Source organism: Emys orbicularis, chromosome 4, assembly GCF_028017835.1.
Source record: "Emys orbicularis isolate rEmyOrb1 chromosome 4, rEmyOrb1.hap1, whole genome shotgun sequence".
Classification (NCBI taxonomy): domain Eukaryota; kingdom Metazoa; phylum Chordata; order Testudines; family Emydidae; genus Emys; species Emys orbicularis.
In genome coordinates, this window is record NC_088686.1 from 66,907,656 (window position 1) to 66,931,655 (window position 24,000).

Consider the following 24,000-nt stretch of genomic DNA (forward strand, 5'->3'; position numbering starts at 1 on the left):
CCTGCTTCACTTCCAGTACCCTTTGTGCAGGCAGCCAGGCCCTGCTCTCTCCCAGCCTGAAGAGAGACTCCCCTTGGACCTCTGGCTCACAGCCTTTTTATACAGGCCAGCTGTGACCCGATTGGGGTGTGACCCAGCTGCAGCCGCTTCCCCAATCAGCCCAGCTTTTCCCCTGCCACAGCCCTCTCCCAGGGCTGTTTTAAGCCCTTCAGGGCAGGAGCGGGGTAACCACCCCGCTACAAGTTGGTATTGTGTTTTCCAAAGTGCATTACTCTGCACTTATCAACAGTGAATTTCATCTGCCATTTTTATTGCCCAGTCACCCAGTTTTGTGCAATCCCTTTGTAACTCTTCTTAGTCAGCTTTGGACTTAACCTTTCTGAGTAAGTTTGTATCACCTGCAAATTTTGCCACCTCACTGTTTACCCCCTTTTCCAGATCATTTATGAATATGTTGAAAAGTACTGGTCGCAGTTCAGATCCTTGGGGGTGGGGAATGGGGGGAGTCCACTATTTACTGTGAAAACGGATCATTTATTCCTACCCTTTGTTTCCTATCTTTTAACCAGTTACAGTGAGATGTGTTGATGCAATACGATGTTACAGCAAAATGTCATCACATTATATCATGATCTGGCATGACAACATGAGGACATTTTGTCAGCAGAATGTCTTTGAATCTCTCCAGTGAGACAACAGCTCTATACCACATGCTCTCTGGATGGGAGCCCTTAGAAAAGGGAAGAAAGCAGAATCACTCAGTATCGTAGAGAAATCTGTGAATGGACTATCAGGAAACCTGATCAAATCCTGCCCTTTCAATGTGGCCTTATTCTTTAAAATCTCATTTTATAAACTTTGTCTTTCCCTGCACATGGATGTTGCCTTACCACAACTATCCTCTGCACTGAACTGAGCTCAGTCAGTACTTGTTGTTGAGACAAGTCTCTTAAATAGAAACCATGAGTTCCATAATAATGAAAAGCTGCAAGAATATTAATTGCACATTAACTGAATATCATTTGCAGTCAAGCCAGATTATTTCTAGCGGGGCTTTCACTCTGAGGGAGTGGAGAACCATTTGTTGCCTTGTCTGTGCAAAAAGTGTGTTTAAAAAGCTCCATCTGAAAGCAGGGACAGTTCTCTATGAAGTATCAGAGGGGTAGCCGTGTTAGTCTGGATCTGTAAAAAGCGGCAAAGAGTCCTTTGCATGCATCCGACGAAGTGGGTATTCACCCACGAAAGCTTATGCGCCAATACATCTGTTAGTCTATATGGTGCCACAGGACTCTTTGCCGCTTTTCTCTATGAAAATGTTCTACAATAAGATAACATGCAAAAGAAATCCTCACCTTGTTTATCATAAGTGGAGCTTTTCGAAGCTTTCCGTTGGGCTTCGGGGTCTTCCTCAGCCATGTTCACTAGCCATATCATCGTTGCTGTTGAAGAAAAGACGTTGGTCAACATGTGTCAGAGGACAAACTGCGGTGTCAGCATTGGGCTATCGTTTCTCTACGACTTTTTCTGCTGCAACTATCTTCTGTCACAGGCAGTTTTACTTCCTTTTAAAATACTTCAAGGCATACTAATAGTTGGGATGAAGTCAGTTTCAGCTACAACACATCTTCCAGATCTGACTGGATACAGACTGGTCATAATAAATGTTATAAAAATGATAACAGTCAAGTTGCAGCTGCCTTAGAGATACAGTTTCCCATTAAGAGTACACATTGAAAAACTGAAATGATGATTCTCCTCCTACTCTCCTGTGCAGAAGCAACCAGATTTTCATTTGGAAGTATAATGACTGGTATTGAAGTAGCATCAGTTTACACAGGCAGCGCTGGTAACTGTATCTATAGAAGCTATTTTTCTTTTTTAAAAGGCTGGTCACTTCTATTCTTTTACAATTCAATTTTATTCAATTTAAGTTGTTTATTTTTAGTTCAAGTTTGCTGTTTCCCAGCCCTAACTTCCACTTCTTGGGCATACAGAAGGGCTAAGACAGCTATGGGAAGATGTTACCAGTACAACAGAACTAAGGTTGTGACAGGTAAGTCAACCCTCACTCCATCCTACTCTTACCTCCCCACCCCACCACCACCACACCCGTCTCTCCTAAGCAGCCAACTGGAGTCTACAACATAAGACATTTCTACTGTGCTTGACCTTTTAATACAGACACCACCCGGGTTACGCAAACTCGACTTACGCAAATCCACACTTACAGAAAAAGTTCCATAAGCTAGAAATAGGAGGAGGGTTTTTTTGGCGTAATTGTCGGGTATATGTTTCTGACTTACGCAAAATTCGAGTTACGCAAGGCATTCCGGAACGGAATGCTTGCGTAAGTCGGGGAGCATCTGTACAATGATTTCTGAATTATCATGATATTTGCTAGGTTTTCAGGACATAATAGTATCCCAAAGCTAGTATGTATGGAAAATGTCAGTGGTGGATACCCTAACAAGTCAGATCTCCAGGTAACAATCTGTCTCATGAGTTGGACATCATCACATATGCCCCACCCTTCTATATCTCAGATGGCAATATCCAGGTAATAAACTGCATTTATCATGCACTTCGGGCCAGCTTTTAAAACACTGATCTTTAATGTTAATTTTTTTTATTTTGGATAAAAACACTGCAGTTCCCCTTAAACAACTAGAGTCTTCCATTCAATTGTCAAAGTATTTTGGATTCTTTATAACTTGCCTTCTGTAGAGCCTTTCAGATGATCTCAAACAGTTTTTCCCCCCCAAAACAAGCCTCACAACACCCCTGCGAGATAGGTATTGGCCCCATTTTATACAAGACAACTGAGGTGGGGGAAGATCAGATAGCGAGTTAATGTCAGAGCTAGGAAAAAGACAACTCCTGACTCCCTGTCACCCACAAGACCAGAGTCCCTCCCCGAATTGTAAAGGGTCTTATGTATTTCAACGCTACAAGAGAGCCGACTGGGTAAGCAGTTTAACCAGATGTTCTGAACTTATCCAATCTGAATAAACAGTGTTTAAAAAGCTCTATACACTCCCACTAGCCAGAAATCAAGATGCAAAGGAATCCCCAGTAGTGAGCTCCATGGGTGATGCCCTGGTGAGAAGTCCAGCCCCAGCTGCTGGTAAGGGAGAGGAAGTTGGCATTACCATAGTGGACCTCACTAGGGGGCTCAGTTTTTTTTTAAAATCAGCTTCTGTCTGCTGGGTACCTGATCAGTCTAAAATATGGCTGCTGGAAGGGAGAAATAACTCTTTTCCCCCTATCCCAGAGACTCTTAGCTGCTGGAGGTGAAAGTGTGTGTCTGGTACTTTATCTTCACCTGGCATTTTAGTTTCAGTCCTCCTCTTTCAACACAGAGTTTTCCTGAGCAGCAGCAAAGTAAAATTTGTTGATTCTTGACAATTTCATTGCTGCTCCCAGGATTATGAACAGTAGCAGTGAAAATGATCAGATTTGTGCTAGTTTTACATTGCTGCTGCTTACTGGAGCTAGGCAAATAACTGATTTTTTTGGTTCTACTTGAGCCAAATCTAAAAATTTGGAAAAAATGTTGGTGAATTTCAACCCAAAAAGGTCTTGTTTCCAGGTATTTTTAAAGGCCAGATTCACAAAACTGCCAGAGGTAGTTGTGGTTCTTACCTTATAACTGTTAACTCAATGGTTAGGGCATTCACCCAACATGGGGGAGATCTGGGATCAATTCCCCCATTTGCCCAATATGGAGCTAGGACTTGAACTTGTGTCTTCCCACACACTCAGGAGAGTGCCCCGACTATAGAACATCCTGGGACAGGAGTCTCTCCTGTTGAAGCTGTCCCACTTTGTATAAAATACTTGAATAGAGAGGAAGTAAGAATCACTCTATAGCTCAGTGGTTAGGGCACTCACCTCGGACGTGGGAAACCGAAGTTCAAATCTTTGCTCCAATGCGTAATTATTTCTACAAGGTAGAACAGTTTCAACAGGAGAGACTGACAAAGATCGTAACACTATATCCCAGAATACACCAAAATATAGCTCCGTGGTTAGATGGGGGGAGGAGGAGAGACCCAAGTTCAAATCCCTGCTCCATATCAGTGGGGGGAAGGATTGAACTAGGTCTCCCCCTTACTGGGTGAGTGCTCGAAGCACTGAACTAAAAGTTACAAGGTGGGCACGCCCCCTGCCCCCACACATACACTTTGTGAATAAAGCCTAAACATGTTTTGGGGTTAAAACTAGTCTGCAGATTTGTGTCAAAATTGCAAATAATTTCTGGTCGACAAATTACGAGCAAAACCAGAAGCAGACACACACAGAGAACACAGAAGCAGTTCACATTTAATGGGTTATTCCTTGCAACCATAAGCTAGAAACGTAAATTTTAAAAGTCTGAAGAAAATCTATTTCTTGCAGGAATACATGGGATAGGATCCCCTCGCTCACCAACATGAGCTTCCCCCTTCTCTGTGGCGAGTAGATTAAGCCCTGCAAATGGACAAATATTTCTAAATAGAAACAAAGCCTATCCTAAGCGTGCTAGATTCACGTTCTACTGATGCTGTTTTGGCCGGACCAAGATCCTTTACCATTTTTTCCATTTTAATTTAAAAAGAACAATATGTGCTGTTTTTATCTTGGAATATCTTATAAAGAACATATTCCAGGTTTCTGAGCAAATAGCAAATGAAAAATTGAGGCCCAAGGAAATGAAATGTGATCTCCAGCTGTGCATGCAACAGAACATATTAAAGCAAAGGAAGCCAATGGGATGATTACATCTCCTTTCCTCAAGGTCAGGCAAGAGATTACAAATCTAAAAGCCTTAATGAAATATACTTACAGGAGTAAATAAGTGCTGGGAAGAGTGTTTCATTTCTCTCTTGAGCTGTTTCAACCAACATACGAAGAGGACCTTTAGGACATAGGACAGCAACCAGATCTGCAGGGGAGAGCACACAGAAAAGATCCTGTACTACAGTATTACAGACTTGGTTTTTAAAAAGTTTTTATGTGAGAGCGGCTGCAGGGATTGGTAATGGGATACCCTCTAGGACGCTGCCTGGAATATAGACCAGGTTAATGAGTTTGTTCCAGTCCAGTTCTCAGTGATAAGATACAAGTCCAGTGGATGTAGATATTGGAGGTAAATAGAGGTGATCGTTTATTATATCTAAATTATGTGGCAGGGACCCACCCCCCTTCAAGCCCTTTCCCCCACTCACTATATCCCTCAATTCTACTGCCACTTTTAGTGTCTGGCATACAGAGGTGTCAGCAGGGCTGACCGGGGGGGGAGGGGGAGGGGAAAGAAGAGGAGCTGGTACAAATTACCGGGGCCCGGCTTCCCCCCCCTCTTGTCGGCCTGTTTAGCCGGTCCGCCCTTGCTGGGGGGCCTGCAAATTTTTTTTCACCGGGGCCCTGAACCCGCTCTCGGCGGCCCTGGGTGTCAGTGCATGCCCCACTCTTGCGCACTGTAGGAGGTGCAAGAGTGGGAGACTGACTGGTCAGAAGTCTGGGCCTTTGGCATAAGCACATTCGTTTCCCATGTTTAACTTCTATGGTGTGCAAGCGCATGCTTCTCTTTGGTCCCTCCATGTTCCCTGGGGTCTGTTGCCCTCCATCCATTTTAGGTACTTACATGACCCCATCACTGCAGTAATTGAGTGCTTCTTTAATGTATTTATCCCCACAACACCCTTATGAAGCAGGGCAGTATTATTATCCCTGCTTCACAGACTGAGAACTTAGGCACACATGCTGAGTGACATACCCATCCCCACACAAACTCTGTGTAATTGAACCCAGGTATCCTGAGTCCCACAACAGTGCCATAACCACTGAACCATCCCTGCTGGCTCCAGTCATCAGGGCACACCCTGAGCTCCACAGGGAGAAGAGCCCTACTCCCAAGAACTTTAGGAGTAAAGACGTTTATAACTCTGTGGCCAGCTGGACTTAAACCCTGCAGCAAGGCTCCCTGGCTTCTCCAAGAAACTGGAAATTGTGGCAAATTCAGATAAATACAAATATTGGGAATTTTAATAAACAAGAAAGCAAATACACTAACATATCTCTGGAGCTATTCTGACATTACTTTTAATGAGATATTACTTTTAATGTTTTTCATGCAGTCCCCAAACTGTTGTTTTTCAGCATGCTGTATATTTTTAAACTCAGACCATGTAGTTTAATCACAGAAGCTGGCAGAGGCAAGCTTGGGGTTTTGATGACTGGGCAGTAAACAATGCAGCATCTGACAGTTTTGGCAACCAGGAGGCAGCTGAAACTTTGTGTACTGGGGAGGGTGTGAATTCCTCTCCCTCCCTTGTAGGCAGTGATGGGTGTAACTTCAAATTTGAAGCAGGATTTAATTCCAAATTCCTCATTCCACACCCTTGCTGCCCTACTGCCCTCCATCACAATACCTATGGAATATCCAGCTCAGCACTGGGGGATAAGCACTCAATCTTGAGGTTTCTGTTAAAATTATAATAAACTGACAACTCTGAAACCTAATGATGACATTGTTGATGTTTAGATTGTTAACAGTCCGTTGCACACACATGTAAACATCCGGTAGATCAATAAAGGAAGGTTAATTACTTTATGATAATGGAAGTCCTTTGCGATGCATGGTCCCTATGGCTATTCACTGCTCCCGCAACCAGAAATTCTTCAATAACAGTGTCTGTTGGTCCACACCAATGCACTGTCTCTCCTCGTGCTGCAAACAGAGGGTGTGAGGGGTGGGGCAAACCAACTGCCTTTCCAATTCCAACTCTGCTGTGAATCACGTGAGAATCCGAAGCAGAAGGGAAGGAAGGTGGATTGTGAATACCCATAGGAACCACACATTTCAAAGAACTCCTGTTACTATAATGTAAGTAAGGCTGTGACTACACTGCCACTTTCAGCGCTAAAACTTTTGTCATTCAGGGGTGTGAAAAAACACCGAGTGACAAAAGTTTTAGCGCAGAAAAGCGCTAAAAGCTGCGCTCCCAGTGATAAAGGTACCACCGCCCGTTAGGGGTGGGTTTTTTTTTTTTTAAATCACCAGGAGAGCTCTCCCGTGGCTATAAAGCATGTCTACACTGCCCACGTCACAGCGCTGCTGCGGCCGCGCTGTAACGTGGGTAGTGTAGACATACCCTTACTTCCCTTTCTTTGACTGCTAGTCTCTATGGGTATTCACTATGAGCGACTCCCATGCAGTGCCTATTGAGAAGGCAAGTGCGAGGAAGAGCTTTGCACCACGGGCGGCGCGCAATGGAGGCTGGGGGAGGCTAAGCCTCCCCAAACCTCATGCCACTGGGGGGGAGGGGGAATGGCGGATTTGGGGCCCCCAGAAAAATCGCCCCACTCCGCCACAGCCCTGGGGCCACGGCAGGGGCATAGAGCTTTTCTGGTCTCAGGGCCACAGGGGAAGCAGTGATCTCTAGATATAGTTTATTGCAGCCTTCTCTGGGATGAAACATAACGTATGATAGTCTAGAAAAGGAAATGACTACTATACCGATTTGAACTGTGGGAGAGTATTTAACTGTGCCATGACTAGATCCTCCTGTGTGAAGGGACTTTTTCCTAAGGAAAACTCCTAGAGGAATTTCTGAGATTACCCTGTTCTTGTCAGGGGTTGGACTGGCCCCCTTGGTATCTGGAGGACCCTAGGGAGGCCACAGCTATCCACCTGAAGCCCTTGTACCCAGGATGTGGCTCCAGCCTCCCGAGGAACTGCTTCACTCTGGAAATGCAATAGCTCCCAAAGGCCCTTGAGGGAGAGGGAGACACAAGAGTTATCGTCAATGAGACCAGAAGGAGGACTACAATATGGGTCTCAAGCCTATCCTCTCCTCCCTTGTACTACCCCAATTCCACTCCCATCTGCACTTCCTGCAGACCCCAGGGGGGGCCCCTCATAGGGTCCAGGGTATGTGGACAGAGACGGTATTGCAGAGGCACTCAGCGGTAACAGCCATTTGAGGGGGACTTTCCTTACAGCTAACTCATGGGTAACACAATCTGGTCCCTGGAATTTGAGTAAGACATTGAAGCAAAACCCTTGCCCTGCCTGTGTTTGGACCCTGGGTTTTATGTCTGGTCAAACAGATGGAAGAAGTGAAAGTAGGAAGAGGGCACGCCATCATCATTGCTGGTATTATGCTTTTTTCAGGATCTTACCATATACTGAAATCACAGCTAGGATAAGCCACGCAGTCCATTCAGGAAGGTATTTAATGAATACCAGGGCCATGAGAGCACTGATCATAATGAGATATGCTTGCTGGAGCCGGAGCGGGCCTTTCCAGTGAATGCAGATCATTCCCACTACACCGAAGTTCCAGATCATGAGCGCGAGGGTAATGTAGTCCATGGCAACGTTATAGGTTTTAAAAACCTCACTAAAACATTTAAGGAAAGGAGATTAGATAAAGAAAACAGGCATCTGTTTCCCTAAAGCAATGGCAAAAAACAAAGAAGGCAAACTTGAGAATTAGATTTTAAAACTCTACACTCCATGTATTTTGACAAAGTTGTTCTTTTATTAGATCTTAATTAGATCTGACAAGGACTCAAAGAAACAGTTTGCTTTTTGAGGAAGAGGTAGTTTTACAGGGCGTGTTTCATTTAAACTATTTTAGGTTTACTAATTCAGTTTTCTGCAGTACAACCTTCCATTGACCCTCTTGTTTCCTTCTCAGTCACAGATCAAAAAGCTGCCAGCACAGGACATCAATGTAAAGTAGTTACCTTGATTAACCTATAGATGGTCTTCCATTTTGTAAGTAAAATTTCAAAAAAATAATTTCCTGGCATACAAATGGCTGTATTAGCTACCTGGAATATCAACTAGACACGTAGTGCCACTGTGTCAACCATGCAAGGGAAAGAGGATGTAATGTGAATGCTTCAGCTGATCAGACATTGTCCTGGGCCCTAATGAACTGAATTTTTTTAAATTAAGAGAACAAAATATTCTGTGGTGAAATAAATATATCTAAGAAATTTAAAGTTACGATGGCTCTCCAGGAATATAAGCCTGGAGTTCGTCATTCATCTTTGTCCTATTGGATGAAATCCTAGTGCTAACTCAGGGCTAAGAAAAGCATGCTGACTGTAAGAGTGTGTTTGGGGTTTGCACCACCATTATAGCTGTCTACCATTACCAGAAAGTAAAAATCTCCCTTTGAGGATGGAGCTATGTTCCTCAATCAGATAGGAGAGATTACTGAATACAATGAATGGAAAAACTACCTTGCAGGGAACAAGTATATTTTCTCCAAGTCATAGGTAACTTCCACTGGCCTGCAAAAAAAATCAGTGCTCGAGCATGCTGCTGGCACAGAATGCTGCTAAATGGCCATGCCTGATGAGGTGGTGAAGTGCTGCTTCAGGATCTGACTTACAGGACAAGTACAAAACCTTGAAACGTGGGTCTATTCTGCTGTAGATGCAAGTGCATAACTTCCATTAGATAGAATAGAAGTGTGTATCGGTGGCAGAGCAGATTCCTTTCAGTAGATTAAGTCTTTTAGACTGTTCCCAAATAAATGGTCTTTGCATGGCTGACCCTTACCAATTACCATGGTGACACGAGGGCAACTGTTTACATATGCTTATGGTGAAGAGACAAAGACTGTCTGGAAGACAAATTCTGAAGTTGAAACTCTTGTAGACTTACCCCAAGTAGATGAATGAGAAAAAGAAAAGCAGCAATAGAGAAGAAATTATAAGCCAGCCATGGATCACCTGAAAGAGGAAGACACATCAACAAACATCTCCATTTCAAACTTGACATTTTAAAGTTAAATTACCGGTACATCTTTATCAAAAATGCCTTTTTTTAAAAAAAAGGTTCAATTTCATAAGCAGAAGATACAACAATATCTGAGCCCATTTTCAGAGTACCACTTACAGCCCCCAGCCTCTCCAAGAGGAAAATATTAATACCTGGTGGTTAGAGCAAGGGACTGAGATTCAGAAGTCTTTGGCTCCATACCTTACTGTCTACTGATATATTGATTTTTGGCTAGTCCCTTTACTTCTGTGCCTGAGTTTACCCATCTATAAAATGGGACACTTCTTAACCAACCATTGTAAATTGCTTTAGGATCCTTGAATAAAAGGTGCTGTACAAGTGCAAAGTATTTTTGGCATATTAACTTACAGCACTTTGATAATGTTGGCTTGATGTCAAAGTAGAATATACTGCATTGTAAAATACATGAAAAACATCTATTAATTTTTCTATTATTTAAAGAAATGAACAGCCCAGTTTCCAAATCATTAGCAGAATCTATGTGTAACCTTACGGATAAAGTACGTCAAAGTGTTTTATTTATGAATTCTAGCATATTAAAATCAACTAGAATTAACATAAGGCATCACGTAAGGAATGAATGAATAATGAATGTAAGCAGCTTTAGTATTTGCCCTTCATATGCAATAAAAAATAATAGTGTGGCCTATACACATTACACAATTTGATATGTCACCATGTATATGAAGAAGACAACAGTGTTTTGAGATTAAAGTCTAGCAAGACCTACATGAATTTTACAAAAAAAAAAGTTACATTAGAAAAAAATAATCAAACCTTGTTTTAAGGAGTGAGAATACTTTGAGACAAGTCCTTCATACTAATGTCCCAGACTAAAAACAAAGACTGAAGAGAATTTGGAAAGTCCTATAACTATGATCATGTCTGAACTGACAGGCTGCAAAAAGACAAAATGCTAGATTTCCTAAGTACCAGATTACAAAAAACAAAGCTCTGAAATGCCACATCGAACTGGTAGAAAATCATCCAAAAGTCTAGGGAAAAAAGTAATAGAAGAGATCTTTCAAAAACGAATGAAGGAGGGGAATGGACAGTCTCTTCAGAAAAACAGATTCCTAGAATTGTAAGAAAGTCAAAACCTCCAACCTGTTAAAGACTTTGGGCAAGTTCTGGCCTTAAGAAGAGTACCTTTGAGGTGCACTGGGATATGAAATACATAAAATATAAAGAAATATTTTTTCCTCTAGACAAGGAACCTCACACACAAGCTAACACACGGACCCCACAACTAGATTAAAGTTCTTTGTAGATAAACAATTCAGAAGCAGTAATTTAGTACTTGTTTGAACTGGGTAAAATGGCACAAAAATCCTTCCTGTGTTGAAGTCAGATTCAGAACAGAATTTACTGCTCAAAACAACTATACATCCAAGAGAACTCAATCTTTCTGATCTGGAGCTTTGTTTTTCTCCTTATTTCCCTCCCTATGAAGGGTTTATATTGGATTTGAAACATTTTTAAAAACAATAAAAACTTCTTATGAAATTTAATGTTTTACCTTGTAGAGATTATTTCTGTTTCACTAGTATTTATTTTACTTACATGAAACAGCAACAACCTTCTAACAAACAAGAGTCAAGTTTCATATATGTTTTAAATGTTTTTTTTTTTTTTTTAAGTGTGTTCAGAGGCCACTGCAGCATCTCTTCCACTTTCCTTCTCTTCCTCTGGGCCATCCTTCACGATTTATCCCAGTTTACAAAAAAACCTCAGTGTAACAAGACTTGTTGGCAAGCCTGGGTAACCTCACAGGTTGGCCTCTATATCTGAGAGAGCCTTCTCAAAGAATAAAGGCTGTGCAGCTCTCTCCTTTGCATTAAGCATTCTGTTTTCACATGCTGCTGGGCAGGGAAGACGTCACATTTCTGTCACCACCAACGGTTACAAGGGGAAGAACGCTGGAGTTGGGGGATCAGCTTTACAAATACCGTGTAAGGCTACACATACATTCTGATAGAGTGAAAGAGTGGATTTTGTTTTTAAAAACAAAATCTTTTCAGGTCACTTTGATGGACAAGATGACATAACTTTATTGTTAAAAGAAAGACACATTAGCAATAAGAAAACTCCAAAGAAAACTGTCCCACTCGCTAGGAAGAGAAGAGACCTGGAGGTACAGTGTGCCTGAATACTAATGTCCCATTCTAGCAAAGAGCAGGTCTGCTCTACTGAACAAATGCCAAAAAGTGCATAACTCTAAGGCAGTGGTTCTCCACCATGGGTACACAGAGGTCTTCTATGGGGTACATCAACTAACCTAGATATTTGCCTAGTTTTACAACATGCTACATAAAAAGCACTAGCGAAGTCAGTACAAGCTAAAATTTCATACAGATGACTTGTTTATGCTGCTCTAAATACAATACTTATATTCCAATTGATTTATTTTATAATTATATGGTAAAAATGAGAAAGCGAGCAATTTTTCAGTAATAGTGTGCTGTGACACTTGTATTTTTAATGTCTAATTTTGTAAGCAAGTAGTTTTTAAGTGAGGTGAAACTTGGGGGGTCCGCAAGACAAATCAGACTCCTGAAGGGGATATAGTAGTCTGGAAAGGTTGAGAGCCACTGCTCTAAGGCCCCAATCCTGCAACACTTACATGTGCTTAACTACCGTGAGTAGCCTCACTGATACACCTAATTGTTTCAGTTAGGTATCACAACACTTTCCACCCCAGTAATGTGTGTTCTTCACATTACATGGCTTTTCAAACACTAAATGGTTTTCAAAACCACCTGTCCTTTTCTCATAGAAGTTTCTCAACACACTTCATGTGAAAGACAAGTGTTATCCAACATATTTCATAACATGTCATGGCAAGTTTCTAGACTTCTGATTAAAACATTCCCATGTCTCACCTGACAATGGCTCCTACACTAACTGATTTGTTGGTACAGAGTCAGCTTGCCTGCTAAAACCTGAATAAAAGTGAGTTGCCAAGGTTTGCAAAATACAGGGAATTAAATCTGGAGCTCTGGCAGTAAAAGAATTTGCTTAGACAGACTGAAAACATGAGGGAATTAAGGCAAAAATAAAAATACATGAAAGAATAAGAGAAGCTACTCAGACAAGCTTAGAAGGCGTGATTTCTGATGGTTAGAGTCAGAATCTGAAATCAGGACCAGTTCTACTATTGATTTGTTCTGTAACCTCATGCAAGACACTTCACATTTGGGCCTCAATTTCTCCAGTTGGAAAATTGGGACAATACTTTCCCTACCTCAAAGGCGTTTTCCCAGACATAATACCTGAATGAAAGGCACTACAAATGAGCAAAGTAGATACCATACTGCCACCAGTATGGGATGTCAAATATTCTTTAGCTAGAAGTTTGTTTCTGTTCACTGAAATGTAAACTAACCGTGATTCTCTACATACCCAGCAGAAAATTAGATTTATGTTCAGCAACTGGGTGCCTGGATTTTGCAGCACTTCAGTGCAGCGGCCTGGAGATACAGTGTTAGCCTCATTTAAATTCAAAAATTCAACACTTTCCATGAAGCAAAAATCACTAGCAAAGCTCCAATATTTATTTTGTCATTAAATTTAGTTTTATGCAGTCTACATATTCACTTTCTGATGTGCCAAAGATTTTTGTAATGACAGTGCACAACTGCACTGTAGAAATGGCCAAGGGGAAGCTAGAGGTTTTGGCAGCTTGGTAAGCACAGGTGAGGCTTCTGGCATCTGGGGAGGCCCAAGAAACAGTTTGGGATTGTGGGTTTAAGCACATCAGTTGGCTGCTTCTACTAAAATGATCAGCAGTGAAATAATTTAAATATCTATTTTAAACTATCATTGTTAGGTTTTTTGAGTCAATACCCCCATTGTGATAGATGGGGAAGTTAACACCTCATAAATCTTGTTCCAGAGTGTCTGCAGACTCAGGCAGATGTCACAATGTGGCGACATTTTCAAAAGACTTTTTTTCATTGCATCCATGCAGGTTAGAAACTCCTCCCAAAAAATCGGAGAAGCTGGAACTAAATTTTGTGGCAAGGAGTGAATTTTAAGGCAAATTCTGTGACTGTATAACACAGATACTCAAGGGTCTGACTAAAAGACAGTATATCATTGTTATTCCACATCCTGCTTTATTGAATATTAAAGAAAAAAACAATCACTGGGCCAAAAGCAGCCCACACCAGCAGCTTTAACATGGAGCTTTGACATATGGAGACTGCAGCTTCTAGCAAGTTGATGTGACCCTCACCTAGATTAAATTTGAGCTCCCATCAATAATACCATTATATATTTTTGAGTCCTGATCTCAGGTGACATACCGTCACACACAAAAATTGCTGTTGAAGTGCATTTTATTATTGGCAATGCCAAGGTCATGCCTTGTCCACTTTTACTCCATGAAAGACTATGTACTATCTGATAAAATAAATTGTCCATTCCCCTCCCAATATGGGGAACAAGGCTCCAAAAATTAAAGCAGTGAACGTCCGTGCTGCCAGTTTAATTAATCATGATTGCTCTTTCCCTGACAATACATTTCAGGAAATAAAAGAAGGTTAGCAGGATTAATTACCAAGGTTAACTGCATTTGTGCTCACCTTATAGCACCTGTATTTGTAAAGCACAACCAGGAGTATGGTCATGACAATGATGACACTGATCATGATGGCAGCATTGAGAATAGAGTTCAGGGCTCTCTGTCCCACAGTGTCTGTGTCTTCAGTGAACGGAGTGTAGATACTACAATACAGACCAAAAGAAGAAATGAAATTCCAATACATATTCCACATAAATGCTTTCTAGATAAAAGCTCAGGATCAATATGTAGATATTTAAAGCCAATTTCCCTCTTGACATCTCAGTACTTATCTTTCAAATTAAAGTTACAAAAGTGAGAATTATTTTCTGCTTAATAAGAGAGCAACCAACATTTAAAAACTATTTTAGGTATAGCAGCAGTTCTCAAACTGTAGGTTGGGCCCCCAAAGTGGGTCGTGACCCCATTTTAATGGGGTCACCAGGTCTGGCGTTAGACTCGCTGGGGCCCGGGGCCAAAGCCCTCAGGCTTCAGACCTGTGTGGCAAGACTCAGATTACAGGCTCCCTGGGCTGAGCCCTTGGGCTTCGGCTTTGGTCCCCCCACCCGGGACAGTGGGGCTCAGGTGGGCTCAGATTTCAGTCCCCACTCCTGGGGTCATGTAGTAATTTTTGTTGTCAGAAGGGGGTCACGTGCAATGAAGTTTGAGAACTCCTGATTTATAGCATGCAAGTAAATGTGAATTAGATCACACTAAGTATATTTGGGCCTTTGTACATACACCATCTAGTGGATATTCAATAAAACGCAACCTGAAGATAAAAATGAGTAGAGCAGGGGAGGAATTAGATTTTCTGTTCTGTGGGAAATTCCATGAGTTAAAAAAAAAAAAAAAAAAAATCTATTCCAAAACAGAACAAAACCAAAATGTTAAGACTTCCTAATGCAATTAAATTAAAAAATAGTAATTTCAGATCACATAATGTTTCATTCTGATCTTAACATTTTAAATTTTTTTGCAATATCTATTTTGAAGCCACAAATCAAACATGTGACATTATCAAAAAGCTGTGTCAGGTTTTTTCCTCCAAAAATGAATTTTTGTTAAATTCAGCATGTTTCCACAAAATGTTTTTCCATCGGACAATGCAGATCTGTTGAAATTGAAAAATTTAGTTGGAAAATTTCTGGACAGCTCTTGCTAATGTATTTATTTCTTTGTCAACAAGCACCATAAACAAACCTGAACCCTGCATACATATGGATGTTCATTAAGCTCTCATTTTGCATCACTAATGAAGCTTTAATTTCTAATGGAGTGCAATTTTCATGGCCTGTGCTCAGAATTAAGTCCATATCACGTAAACATCATACAAGAGGCACAAACTATTCAGTCAAAGGCCAGGATTCAGATGAAAGTAATGGTGAACAAATTATCTTGAGAGAGGTGCTTCTACAAGGGAGAGTTGAAATTATTGGCAAAGCAGCAAAGAGAAACTTCAGGTTTCACCATGGTAAGTCCTTTAACTTATGCAAGCACAAGAAAAATTGGGCTGATCTGGTAGGAGAAACCAGCCTGGATCAGTCTCCAGGCTGACAGGAGCTGGGAACAATGCTGAAAGTAGGGCTGCTGGACTCCAGAAGGACCAGCATTAAGCCAGGGCTTGGGCTGGAGGAAAGGTCATTGTATAATATAGGCACTTGAAGACGTGCAGACATATAGTAAAGGAAAGGATCCCCAGAAGACCCAAACCAACAAAGACAATACAAAAAACCAGAAGATTTGGTACATACAGCTGTCCATCCTTGCGTGTATAAAAGCTGACAGACTTGATGGTTGCAACAACTACCACCATGCAAAGTGTGACAGGTGCAAAGAGCATAATCACATGCTTTGCCCCATATTTCAATGTCAACTCCTCATCTTCTTCGTCCTGTTCCACCACTTGCTGTGTCCTATTCTGTGGCTGCCCATTAGTCTCTGATTCAGGGTTGTCATTGCGCCTTCGCTCACTATTATCATGGCGTCGCCTCTCACTGTTGTCATTCTGCAAGATAAATAATCCCATTTCCATAAGCATCTGTTTGCAACCTGTGTTCTGTATGCTAGGCCAAGGAGGCTATGGAGTGGGGAATGTACACTGTACTATTTACTGTCATATAGCTTCAGCAGCAAGGATCTAAACGACACCATTTACAATACACTGCATGAAAACTGTGGATAGAATGCAAGCATATAAAGTAGGGCTGTCAAGCGATTAAAAAAATTAATCGCAATTAATCGCGCTGATAAACAATAATAGAATACCATTTATTTAAATATTTTTGGATGTTTTCTACATTTTCAAATATACTGATTTCAATTACAACACAGAATACAAAGTTTACAGTGCTCACTTTATATTTATTTTTTATTATATTTGTGCTGTAAAAAACAAATAGTATTTTTCAATTCACCTCATACAAGTACTATAGTGCAATCTCTTTATCATGAAAGTTGAACTTACAAATGTAGAATTATGTACAAAAAAATAATTGCATTCAAAAATAAAACAATGTAAAACTTTAGCGCCTACAAGTCCACTCAGTCCTATTTTTTGTTCAGCCAGACAAACAAGTTTGGTTACAATTTGCAGGAGATAATGCTGCCCGCTTGTTTTTTATAATGTCACCTGAAAGTGAGAACAGGCGTTCGCATGGCACTGTTGTAGCCAGCATTGCAAGATATTTACGTGCCAGATGCGCTAAAGATTCGTATGTCCCTTCATCTTCAACCACCATTCCAGAGGACGAGTCCATGCTGAAAATGGGTTCTGCTCGATAACGATACAAAGCAGTGCAGACCGACACATGTTCACTTTCATCATCTGAGTCAGATGCCACCAGCAGAAGGTTGAATTTCTTTTTTGATGGCTCAGATTCTGTAGTTTCCACATCAGAGTGTTACTCTTTTAAGACTTCTGAAAGCATACTCCACGCCTCGTCCCTCTCAGATTTTGGAAGGCACTTCAGATTCTTAAACCTGGGGTTGAGTGCTGTAGCTATCTTTAGAAATCTCACATTGGTACCTTCTTTGCGTTTTGTCAAATTTGCAGTGAAAGCATTTGTGACGTTGCACTCCACGTGTTTTATGGAAATATGCTTATGAGTGTGAATATAATGCAACTGGAATATGCTTTATGCAAAAGGCCTCTTGTAAGGTATCATTACAAAGCTTATAATCTACTGAGTGTGTTCATCCCATTTGTATGTATGTATCATTCTTGTATCTGAAACTAGAAATATGAAGTATAACTCTGAGGTCCTACTGTAATTATGCAAAGTGTGGGCCATTAATGGTGGTTTGGAAGCTTGATGGCTCCCACTGACTAGGACAATTAGTTGTAAATGGCTCTGTTTACTTGCAAATCTCCCTGGGTATGTGTGGGCCAGCCCTGGAAGAATGAAGTCTCACAGGACATGTGACCATGTAACAGGATACCGGAATCCATCTTAAACCTGGTGCTTTTCCATTTAGGAGGAGGGGTGGGAATCCAGAGAGACAAAGGGTTCTCGCCTTGGGCCAAAGGTATAAAAGGGGGTGGGGCAGAACAAGGGGGGGTCCCAGTCATGAGAAAGCCCCTGCTTTTTACCTAAGATGCCTGCTGGAACTAACAAGGACTGTGCCAGGGGAAAGGTTTGGGCCCAGCTAGGAAAAAGTCTAGTCTGTGAAAGAAGCTTATGGGAACATCTCTGAGGGTGAGATTTACTTGTAAACAGTTTCTTAACGTATTAGGCTTAGACTTGCATGTTTTGTTTTATTTTGCTTGGTGACTTACTTTGTTCTGTCTGTTATTACTTGAAACCACTTAAATACTACTTTTTATACTTAATAAAATCACTTTTGTTTATTAATTAACCAGGGGTAAGTGATTAATACCTGGGGGAGCAAACAGCTGTGCATCTCTCTCCATCAGCGTTATAGAGGGCAGACAATTTATGAGTTTACTCTGTATAAGCTTTATACAGAGTAAAACGGATGTATTTGGGGTTTGGATCCCATTGGGAGCTGGGTGTCTGGGTGCTGGAGATAGGAAACCCTGCTGAGCAGTTTTTGGTTAAAGTCTGCAGCTTTGGGGGCGTGGACCAGACCTGGGTCTGTGTTGCAGCAGGCTAGAGTGTCTGGCTCAACAAGGCCAGCAGGCTAGAGTGTCTGGCTCAACAAGGCAGGGTTCTGGAGTCCCAAGCTGGTAGGGAAAACGGGCTCAGAGGTAATTCCAGCACGTCAGGTAACGGTACCAAGGGGGTCTCTGTGACCGAATCCGTCACAGCATTCTTAAAATGAACAACATGTGCTGGGTCATCATCCAAGACTGCTATAATCTGAAATACATGGCAGAATGCGGGTAAAACAGAGCAGAAGACATACTATTCTCCCGCAAGGAGTTCAGTCAAAATTTAATTAACACTTTTTTTTTTTTTTTTTTTAAACGAGCGTCATCAGCATGGAGCGTCATCAGCATGTCCTCTGGAATGGTGGCCAAAGCATGAAGGGGCATACAAATGTTTAGCATATCTGGCACATAAACCTTGCAATGCCGGCTACAAAAGTGCCATGCGAACGCCTGTTCTCACTTTCAGGTGACTTTGTAAATAAGAAGCCGGCAGCATTATCTCCTGTAAATGTAAACAAACTTGTTTGTCTTAGCGATTGGCTGAATAAGAAGTAGGACTGAGTAGATTTGTAGGCTCTAAAGTTTTACATTGTTTTGTTTTTGAGTTCAGTTATGTAACAAAATAAACTTACATTTGTAAGTTGCACTTTCACAATAAAGAGATTGCATTATGGTACTTGTATGAGGTGAATAGAAAAATACTATTTCTTTTGTTTATCTTTTTACAGTGAAAATATTTGTAATAAAAATAATATAAAGTGAGCACTGTTCGCTTTGTATTCTGTGTTGTAATTTAAATCAATATGTTTGAAAATTTAGAAAAGCATTCAAAAACAGTTTAACACTACGATTAATTTTTTTAAACATGATTAATTTTTTGAGTTAATTGTGTGAGTTAACAGTGATTAATCCACAGCCCTAATATAAAGCAATATTAGAAACTCCAAAACAGGATAAGTTGTTAAAATTGATGTTGCTTTTGTTCAATAGCATGGATTTGTCTTCTACATAAACTGAAATTACAAATTGAAGGGCCTATTTTTTTCCTTGGATGGAGATACTGTCGAGGCATGAGCATCTGAAAGCAGACGTTAGCCCAAAGTTTGTAACAATTGTAACTTCTTACACTATTACTGAAGATGGTGACAATGTGACATTTGACACTTGTTGCATGGAAGTCCCATGAAAATTATTCTGAAACCAGTCTTTATGCTGTTTACATGCACTACACTACACTGAGAAGAATCTATCATTATGAAAACTGGAAAAAAAAAAAATCTACAAATCAGTCTGGCATTGCATTCCCATAGTTTTACAATTTTTTAAAGAAAACTGATGTATGAATAGTAATTAAAATCTCAGATACTTCTCACATTTTTAAAATTAAAAAGACAATTCTCATGAACAACAAACTTGTGGAATAAGTATATCGATTTTTCCCCCCTACAAAAAAGGATTTAGTTTAGATCAGCAGTCCCCACATTTTATAACACCCTTTCCCTAACAGACCTTTCCATAACTAGACCATCCCTGCCAGGGGTTTGTCTCACCTGTTCTTAAAAACCTCCAATGACAGAGATTCCACAACCTCCCTAGGCAATTTGTTCCAGTGCTTAAGCACCCTGTCAGGAAGTTTTCCCTAATAGCCAACCTAAATCTTCCCTGCTACAATTTAAGCCAATTACTTCTTGTTCATCCTCAGAAGTTAATGAGAACAATTTTTCACCCTCGTCCTTGTAATAACAGTTTTCAAGTAGATAAAAAGTTATGTTCCCTCTCAGTCCTCTCTTCTCCAGACTAAACAAAAAATTTTCTCAATCTTTCCTCACAGGTCATGTTTTCTAAACCTTTAATCATTTTTGTTGTTGTCCTCTGGATTTTCTCCAGTTTTTACACATCTTTCCTGAAATGGGGCTCCCAGAACTGGATGCAATACTCCAGCTGAGGCCTAATCAGCGTGGAGTAGAGCAGAAGAATTACTTCTCGTGTGTTGCTTACAACACTCCTGCTAATACATCCCAGAGCGATGTTTGCTTTTTTTGCAACAGTGTTACACTGATGACTCATATTTAGTTTGTGATTCACTATGACCCCCAGATCCCTTTCTGCAGTACTCCTTCTGATCCCCAGATCCAAAGGCGCCAACTCCATGGGAGCTCCAGGGCTGGAGCACCCACGGGGAAAAAATGGTGGGTGCTGAGCTCCCACTGGCAGCCCTCCTATCAGCTCCCCCATCCCCCGTACCTTGCACCCGCCGGCAGGCCCTGCAGATCAGCGCCTTCCCCTTCCTCCCCCCTGTGCCTCCCACCTGCCGCGAACAGCTGTTTCATGGTTTGCAGGAAGCTGGGGGGGGGGAGGAGTGAGGATGTGGCGCGCTTGGGGGAGGGGGTGGAACTAGGTGCAAAGGGGCAAAGTGGGAAGAGGCGGGATGTGGGTGGGGCCTTGGGGGAAGGGGTGGAGTGGGGGCAGGACCTGGGGTGGACCCAGGGGTTGAGCATCCCCCAGCACTTTTAAAAGTTGGCGCCTGTGCCCAGATCCCTTTCTGCAGTATTCCTTCCTAGGCAGTCATTTCCCATTTTGTATGTGTTCCTTCCTAAGTGGAGTACTTTGCATTTGTCCATATTGAACCTGATCCTATTTACTTCAGACCATTTCTCCAGTTTGTCCAGATCATTTTGAATGTTAATCCTATCCTCCAAAGCACTTGCAACCCCCTCCCATCTTGGTAACATAAGGTCCATATAGCCCAGTATCCTGTCTTCTGACAGAGAACAGATAATCAAGTGATTACCCCTGTTGCCCATTCCCAGCTTCTGGCAAACAGTTTGTGGTATCGTCCACAAACTTTATGAGTGTACTCTCTATGCCATATTATCTATATCACTGATGAAGATATTGAACAGAACCAGACCCAGAACTGATCCCTGTACTTGATATGCCTTTACAGCTTGACTGTGAACCACTGATTACTACTCTCTGAGAGCAGTTTTCCAACCAGTTATGCACTCACCTTATAGTAGTTCCATTTAGGTTGTATTTCCCTAGTTTGTTTATGAGGTCACGTGAAACAGTATCAAAAGCCTTACTATAGTCAAGATATACTACATCTACCGCTTCCCCCCCCATACCCAAGGTTTGTTACCCTGTCAAAGAAAGCTATTAGGTTGCTTTGACACAATTTGCTCTTGATGAATCCATGTTAACTGTTACTTATCACCTTATTATCTTCTAGGTATTTGCAAGCTGATTGCCTGATGAAGTAGTTTGTTACTTACAGTATTGCTCAGGTGGTTGTCAGGGAAGTTTTCTGTCAGCTGCCCATGCTGGAACTGAGGTAGGTGTGCAGATAGCTCTGTCATTGGGACAGCTCTGTGGAAATCAATTATTGCTACACAAAACAGATCTTTCCTCTTGAGACACTGCAAGGAAAAGCAGATGTGTTAAGATTCCATATTCACCAACTCTTTTTAAAAAATCTTTCATAACTCATGTAGACACAGGATAGCCATTTCCCCTGCTTCTCTTTGATGATGTACAACCATGCTACATTTTCATGAAAATCTGCCCTATGGGGATTTCCCAGCACAAAAATAAAAAAAATATCAGAAAAGTCAGTCAGCCATGAGGGTAAACAAAAGAAGCGCCAAGTCTAGGATTCTCTAAGTCATTGAGAAAAGAGGATAAATTCTTTATCCCACCTTGAGCAATTATGCAAACATTCATTGCACATTTGTTCACAATGTAAACGATACACTTGTATTTTTAATTAGACTGCAGAACATCCTCCTATAACTTTCCTTAGCCTCATTACCTCACACCATACCCCACAGCCAAGTAACAGTAAACCACATGCAGGATTCTTCACTCTTGGTTCACTCATTCTCAGGTTGGAGATCTCTCAGCTTCTTGATGCAAGTTTATAGTTTTAAATCTTGACATTTGAAAAACTGAAGTTTGACATATAGCATTTAGTATCTTTAATGCTCTGGCAGTTGCCTGGAGTTACACAGAACAATACTTCCATTCAATTACTAAGCACAAAAACCTTCAGCAAGCCTTCAAGTATTAATGCATATTCACCCAGGGCGACCAGACAGCAAGTGTGAAAAATTGGGACTGGGGTGGGGGGTGGGGGGTAATAGGAGCCTATATAAGAAAAAGCCCCAAATATCGGGACTGTCCCTATAAAATCAGGACATCTGGTCACGCTATATTCACCCCCCCCCAACAGATAGCACTTGGGCAAATTTACTCAAATGTGCCATGCATAATATACATGTGGCAGCCCCAGTTATTACTTAAAATCTATGCAAACTCTAATATAAAAACAATAAGATACATATGAATGAATCTCTCCCCCACCCCTCCCGCACCCCTCCCCAACAGCTAAGTCAGGGGTCGACAACCTTTCAGAAGTGGTGCGCTGAGTCTTCATTTATTCACTCTAATTTAAGGTTTTGCGTGCCAGTAATACATTTTAACATTTTTAGAAGGTCTCTTTCTATAAGTCTATAATATATAACTAAACTATTGTTGTATGTAGAGTAAATAAGGTTTTTAAAAAGGTGTTTAAAAAAGGGTTAAGGTGTTTAAGAAGCTTCATTTAAAATTAAATTAAAATGAAGAGCCCCCCGGACCGGTGGCCAGGACCCGGGCAGTGTGAGTGCCACTGAAAATCAGCTCACGTGCCGCCTTCGGCATGCGTGCCAATAGGTTGCCTACCCCTGAGCTAAGTACTAGAGGCAGGAAACAGGACTGTAAAAGCCAGGACACAGGAAACCAAGTGACAAATGTGGGGGTGCTGTTTAATAAATAATATTGTATCTGGATCTCTCACTAGCTGAGTGTTTCCATACCATACATGGAAATTGATATTTCTCCCTAGAGGTCTGTCTGGGTAGCAGAGTCTATCCACCTCAGGAAAGAGACAGGAAACCCTTTCTAATAATGACTTCCACTTAATGGTCATTAAGAGACAATGCCAGAGTGATTAGTTCTAATGGCTCCAGCCTGCTCTAGTAACATAAGAAGTAAGTCCATCTAAGGCAGTGGTCACCGACCGGTCGATCGTGATTGACTCCTCGATCCTAGAAGATCTCCCAGTCAATTGTGATCTCTGGCAGCAAGGCAGGCTCCCTGCCTACCCCGGCCACACGCTGCTCCGGGAAGTGGCTAACGCAGCCCCGCAGCTGGGGGTGGGGGGCGGGCAAGGGTCTCCCTCCACGCACTGCTCCTGCCTGCAAGCACTGCCCCCGCAGCTCCCACTGGCCGGGAGAGCTGCAAGGATGGTGCCTGCAGAGAGGGGCAGCGCGTGGAGCCATGTGACCCCCGCCCCCCGGGGCGCATTGGCCCCTTCTGGAAGCGGTGTGGGGGTGGGGTAGGCAGGGAGCCTGCCTTAGCCTCGCTGCACACACCGCCGACTGGGAGCTGCTGGAGGTAAGTGCTGCCCGACAGGAGGCTGCACCCAAACCCCATACCCCCTCCTGCACCCCAAGCCCCACCCTGAGCCTCCTCCTGGAG

General features: G+C 41.8%; 1 protein-coding gene across 2 annotated transcripts in view; it reads right to left on the reverse strand.

The window, feature by feature from the left end:
* PSEN1 (presenilin 1) overlaps positions 1–21,866 on the reverse strand; it is a 30,244-nt gene extending 8,378 nt beyond the window's left edge. The window contains exons 1-8 of one of the 2 annotated variants that reach the window (XM_065403747.1): positions 21,752–21,841; positions 17,334–17,341; positions 16,121–16,374; positions 14,389–14,530; positions 9,665–9,732; positions 8,164–8,384; positions 4,826–4,924; positions 1,353–1,439 (exon numbers count right to left, since the gene is read on the reverse strand). In XM_065403747.1, the coding sequence (XP_065259819.1) occupies positions 1,353–1,439; positions 4,826–4,924; positions 8,164–8,384; positions 9,665–9,732; positions 14,389–14,530; positions 16,121–16,374; positions 17,334–17,341; positions 21,752–21,839 (967 nt within the window). In that variant the 5' untranslated portion in view covers positions 21,840–21,841. Of the gene's footprint in view, positions 1–1,352; positions 1,440–4,825; positions 4,925–8,163; positions 8,385–9,664; positions 9,733–14,388; positions 14,531–16,120; positions 16,375–17,333; positions 17,342–21,751 lie in introns of both variants that reach the window. The other variant, XM_065403745.1, reaches the window with a different exon arrangement.
* Between the last annotated feature and the right edge of the window lie 2,134 nt (positions 21,867–24,000).